Below are 6,783 nucleotides of genomic sequence, written 5' to 3' on the forward strand. Positions count from 1 at the left end.
TTTTTAATGAGTGTATGATAAGCAATGAGCTTGGCAGAAACCATCACCTTTCAAACAACATCGGTTCTGCTAGTGTTTGGGTAAATTTGAACTAAGCGCTACAAGTTAAGGAAGTATAACAGCATTAAGTTGCACTAATCAATGATACTCATTCGCATCTATGCAGGCTTTTATAAGGAAATACCCTACAACTAATCACCAGCCATTTGCCTTACAACTTTGTATGTTGCAGACAGCTGTGGCTTTCTATTGAAGGTCTCACTGAATGTGATGCTACACATTTTGGATCTAGTATAATATGGGTAAGTCTAGCGTTACTGCCTGGTGTAACAACACTGTCAACTCTCTTGACTATGCCCCATATGGAATAGTCCAGTGGATTGACGTCTGGTGAGCTAGGAGGCCATGTATCTGGGAGAACACCATGAAGAAGATCAGTATGTATCCATGCTTGGGTTTTCCTAGCCTTATGAGATGGTGCAGAGGCTTGTTGGAAGACATAGTGTTCTGTTGCATACTCTGTCTATCTGGGGCCTCACAACTTTTTCCAACATCTCTGTGTAGACAGCAGCATTGATTCTTAAGCCCTGTGATAAAATGTGAAGAGGTATGACATCATCCTCATTGTGGATGGCTCCCAAAACCATCACAGTTGCTGGGAACATCATTCAGGTCTCTTCATAACCATCTGTTGTTCTTTTGGTTTACCTTTTCATCTTGATTAAAGTTTCCTAGTCTCTTGGTGTTTTAACTTGTTTAGCAAGCATTTTGCATGGATTGAAAGATTCTTTTTTTTCACATCTGACATAAACATACATACTCTGCATCACATACAACTTGTCCCAGACGTCCTCATGTACAGCTCTTCTGATAATACATTCTAGAAGCTTGAGGGCTTTTGTAATGGCTCTGATTAACTTTCTAAGGGATTCTTATTATCTCTTGGACTTTTGGTATTATGTGTTCTGATGGAATAAGAATCCTGTGCATGCATTTTGAATTTAGTTGTTGATGTTGGATCCCTGTTAGTCGTTTCCAGCTCCTTTTGATCTTTGACAACAAAGGACCTGGCAACTTTCAGGAAGTCAGTTATTTCTGTGTCACTATGGAGAGTGCTTCCAAATGTCAGAGTATATTCCTGTAATAATTGAGAAATTACAGAGTTTGGTAAGTACAGGAACAAGTTCTGTGGTGCAAGGCATGTGACCATGGGGGGCAGTATGGGATCATGAAAAGAGGAGACCATTTTAATTGTGATAGCAAGAGACAAAATGGGAAAATTGTATGCTTGTGCCCAGGAGGCTCAGCCGAATCTTCCTCAAATCAGTCCATCATCTTAGAAAAGAAAAATGAGTGGTGCACTTAGATATGATGGTCCTAGATGTCCTGTTGAGGAAAAGATAGGATGTTCATGGCTAGAATCCATTAATTGGTAAAGGTCTATGCCAGTGGTTCTCAACCATTTTTTGCTTGTGAACCCCTTAGATTTCTATTTTACTCATTTAGCCATTCAATGTATATAAATAAATTCTGCTGTATTTTTATAATTAAAAATGGATGACAAGACTGGCTTTTGAAAGTGTGATCTAACCATAGACAAGTGAGGTCATATTTAGACCCTCTTCTATCATAAAGAACTTCAACTGCTACATATCATCATCTTTTTGGTATGTTTACAATGGTCAGAAAGAATTTGTTGAGACAAAATTTTTTGTGGCTGGATGCTCTTTATGTCACCAACCCTTGCCTGCTTTCAAGTAGGTTAATATTTCCCCTCGACTAGATATGTTTGTCTAGAACAGTGATTCTCAACCATGTCTTGCCTATGGATCCCTTTGATTCCCATTTTACAAAACAAAACACTATTATATTTTTATAATTATTGTTAGAAACTGTATAAAAAAAGAAATTGTTAAAATTTATTGCAGATAAATTTTTTTAACATATTCTTATATGGATCCCTAAGGTTCATATGGACCCTAGAAGAGAACCCCTAGTCTAGAACACTGGAAACAAATGACACCACTTGTATGATGGTGACACTTGTTTACAATAATCACAAGCACATATATTTGTACATCATCTTTTAACGTCCGCTTTCCATGCTAGCATGGGTTGGATGATTTGACTGGGGACTGGCAAACCAGATGGCTACACCAGACTCCAATCTGATCTGGCAGAGTTTCTACAGCTGGATGCCCTTCCTAATGCCAACCACTCCGAGAGTGTAGTGGGTGCTTTTTACGTGCCACCGGCATGAGGGGCAGTCCGGCGGTACTGGCAACGGCTACGCTCAAATGGTGTCTTTTACGTGCCACCTGCACAGGAGTCAGATATATACAAATACATATGTGTTAGGCATAGGAGGAATTTGTTGTTATGTGCAAGAGAGAAGACTGCGCTGGTCTGGTCATGTGATGTGGATGGATGCTGACAGTTCCATAAAGAAGTGCTGATCTCTCAAAGTGGATGGAACATGCAGAAATGAGAGGCCCAGGATGACATGGGATGAAGTATTGCAGAACCTTTCAGGTGAGATGAAAAAAGGAGATACCTGGCACCTGGCCATATTCAAGAAGACCCATAACCCGCAGCAGGTGTTAAGACCAATCCTTCTGGTTGTGTAAAGCACCCATGGTGGTACCACATGAAAGAGCCCATGTGGCGACAAGTAAAGGTGCCTGTGCAATGCCACATAAAAGCCTCCATCACACTCTGTAAAGTGGTTGGTATTATGAAGGGTATCCAGCTGTAGAAACCTTGCCAAAGCAGACTGGAGTCTGGTGCAGCCCCCCCCCAACCAACCAACTTGCCAGCTCTGGTCACACCATCTAACCAATACCAGCATGGACAACAGACATTAAATGATGATGATGATTATATATATACATATATATACACACACACATGTACATGTATATGTGTATCAGGAAGGATGATAGCATTAGTTGTGATATGGATATGAATAAAATTAGAGAAAATACCACCACTCTGGTGTTAGATTATGTCCCTTTGTGTCCAGGTTGTGTTTTGCCTCTCCTCTTTCTGAGATCAATAAAATAATGTACTGGGCCAGAGGTTTCAATACTCAATTACAAGACACACACAAAGTAACAGTGCCTCAGTATGGCTTCAATCCTAAATGGTTGCAACCATCAAGAGAATGACATGAATTCTACAGTTGACCCAGCTGTGGTTGACAAATATAATACAAAACAGGTGTTACATGTTGCATGGATTAAAGATCAAAAACAATGATTTAAAATAATGCAAAATAAATTCTGAACTAAATTTATTCAAGAGTAATCTGAATACAGTCTATCACAACAATTGTTAGTTAAAATTTTTTTTGTCCTTTAGTAAGTTTTGTCGATAAGTTTTAAAACAAAAATAAAATTTAAAAAAGAAAAAAATTGGTCAGTATATTATTTCTTGCCTCTTTCGGTCAAGAGGGAGGGAAAAATAAAGACTGATATACAATTTTTCTTTTCTCATTTTTTTTTGGGGGGCAATTTAAAAAAAAAAGATCTCTTAGGGATTTCTGATTTCATATATATAAAAAAATTAAACAGCATTAAAAAAATAAAGAGAAAAAGGCAAGCAAAACAACCAAACTATATATGTGTGTGTGTATATATATATATAAATGTATGTGTATACATACATGTGTATATATATATACATATATGTATACATGTGTGTGTATATATATACTTATGTGTGTGTATGTATATATATATATATATATATATACACACACACACATAATATATATACACATATGTATATATATACACATAAGTATATATATATATATATACATATATGTATATATATATATATATATATACATATATATCCACACATGTATATATACATACATGTATATATATATATATATACATACATATATGTATATATATATATACATATATGTGTATATATATATATATATATATATACATATATATATACATATATGTATATACACATATGTATACATATATATATATATATACACATGTATATATACATATATATATATACACACATATATACATATATGTATATCCATATATATACATTATATATATATATATATATATCCATATATATACATTATATATATATATATATATATATATATACATACATGAATTTATATATACATATGCATATATATTCATATACATATATATATATATTATAAACATCTTAATACATGTGTTTGTGTGTGACTATGTCTTGGATACTATTATATGTGTGTTTGTATGTGTGTGCGCGTGCATGTAAATACATGTTCTGTATCTATATATGACATATATAAATATAATTGTATGCATGAATGCGTTTATATTGATAATACATTTCAATTGTAACTTCAGTATTACAGAGTTGTTAGGTTTTGGTGAAGTGAGAAAGCAAGATATGTTTAGTGTAAACGTGTACATATTTTAAAAAATAGGGTCCTTACTTCATTAAAAAAAAAAGAGAATAAAAAAAAGAATCAGCCAAAATTGTTGTATGGAAACAGATCAAAGATAGATAAGAGAAAAAAAAAACCCCAAAAAAACATCTCTTCTGATTCCTTGTCATTACAACAATTTTGTTGTTTCTTCATTTTCTTATTTCGTTGTATTTTGCTGTATGTATACACGCACACACACACATATATATAGATAATATGCATATTTTATATATATATATATGTAAAATGCATATATTTTATATATATATATATATGTAAAATGCATATATTTTATATATATATATATATGTAAAATGCATATATTTTATATATATATATATATACACATAATACACACACATATATATATATATAATATGCATATAATATATATAAACGATGCTCTAAGCACAGAACTTTCTTTTGTTAATACTCTTTTTCCATGTCTAGTAACAGACTGGGAAGTATCATTTTTACTATAAGCCTGGCTGTAAAGTACCATATACCTGAGGCGCCTGAGAGAGAGCATATCTCTGGGCGTGTGCTGTACTGTATTCCTGAGCCTGTGATTTGGAGTAAGCAGTAGATTGTGGTGTGCTGTACAGCTGAGGTTGTGTCATGTTGTTCAACTGCGACATTGGCGAGGTGTTGTACAGCAAAGGAGAGCTGTACAGCTGTGTTGGTGGCGTGTTGTACAGTGGTGACTGTAGCATGTTATACCGCTGTGAACACTGCATCTTGTAGACATCTGACTGTGACAAACTGCACATTTGCGTCTCCGGTGTACCAAAGACGTCAGGCTGCTGTCTGTTATAAACCTGCAATGGTGGTGTGCTGCACTTTGCCGACTGAGGTGTATTGTACAGCTCTGATGGCAATGTGCTGCTCAATAAGGATTGCGATGATTTGTACATTTTTGACAGCGGTGAAGTACATTCAGCAGTTGGTGGAGTACTGTATTTTGGTGACAACGGTGAAGAACTTTTTGGTGACTGTGGACTGGTGTACTTCTTGGGTAGAGATCCACTGCTTTCTGGCAATTGTGCTGCTTTGCTTATTTGCTGTTCTTGTTTGTCGTATTGTGCAAGTGGTAGGCTGTTCATCTGTGAAGGTGGAGTACTGTACATTTTGGCGAGCTGCGAGCCATACATTTGCGACTGGGGAGTAGCATACATCTGTGCCTGAGGAGAGGCATACATTTTAGACAATTGACTACCATACATTTGCGCCTGTGCTGCACCATGCATCTGAGTCTGTGGTGTACCATACATTGATGATTGTGGTGAGCTGTACATTTGAGACGGCTGAGAGATGTACACCGATGACTGGTGTGGAGAATTGTACATGTCTAGCTGTGGTACATTGTACATCTGTGAAGGGGGTGTGCCATACATCTGCGACATGTTGTAGCGTTGTGCTGCCTGAGCCCTACTGTACATAGGTGACAGTGCACTTTTATTCATTTCAGACAGCTGTGTGTTATATTTTTGCAACACAGGTGTACAGTACATGTCTGGCTGTTTAGAATTCAATGATTGTGGTTGTGAGCTGCTATACATTTTTGATGGTGGCGTGCTATATATCTGCAGCAATGATGTATTGCTCATTTGTCAGAGACGTCTCAAAAAGTTTGTCAAAGTAGTAGCGCCTTTACAACAAAAAAAAAAGAGTTTGTATTTTAAATAGTATATTTACCAAAACACTTGATTTGGGCAGGCCAATAAGATATCCAACTCTGTTAAAATATTTCAATTTCTTGCCAACACTACTTTGGGTGTCAATTACATAATTTGACCCTATTCCAGATACTGAATTTAACAGCAGGATCTATTTTTCTTTTCTTTTTTTTTTCACAGAATATATTTCCTTTTTTTTCTTTTTCAAATATTTCGTGTTGAATTTTCACAAAAATCGTTCCAATTAGTTTTTTTTGTTTTTCCTTTTTGATTTAGAAAGAAAATCTTTCTGATATAATTGTGAAATGATTTTTTTTTTCCTTTGTGTCAATTTCGTCAAGAAATATAATAAAAATTATAAAGTATATATGTACAACAAATGTATAAATTCCTTTAAAATAATTTCAATTCGCCAGCAAAATTAATTAGTGTAAATTGCATCAGAATGAACCAGATGTGATCTATTAGCAAGATTTTGTTTTCCTTATTTTAAAAATTTTATAGACTCAACGTATATTATTTTAACAGATTCGATTTTTTCCTTCCATTTAAATCATTTATATAAGTTATGTTTAAGTAGTAGGAACTTAAACGAAAATAATAATAATGATGATGGTTTCTTTATAATAAAATAATAAT

The 6,783-nt window shown here is 34.6% G+C and overlaps 1 protein-coding gene across 1 annotated transcript; it reads right to left on the reverse strand.

The window, feature by feature from the left end:
- Positions 1–913: 913 nt before the first annotated feature.
- Positions 914–6,027, reverse strand: LOC106867707 (uncharacterized). The gene is made up of 2 exons (XM_014912666.1): positions 4,975–6,027; positions 914–1,138 (listed from the first exon to the last, which is right to left on the reverse strand). Exons 1-2 carry the CDS (start codon positions 6,025–6,027, stop codon positions 914–916), a joined length of 1,278 nt encoding a protein of 425 aa, XP_014768152.1.
- Between the last annotated feature and the right edge of the window lie 756 nt (positions 6,028–6,783).

The sequence above is a fragment of the Octopus bimaculoides genome, chromosome 14 (assembly GCF_001194135.2).
Source record: "Octopus bimaculoides isolate UCB-OBI-ISO-001 chromosome 14, ASM119413v2, whole genome shotgun sequence".
Classification (NCBI taxonomy): domain Eukaryota; kingdom Metazoa; phylum Mollusca; class Cephalopoda; order Octopoda; family Octopodidae; genus Octopus; species Octopus bimaculoides.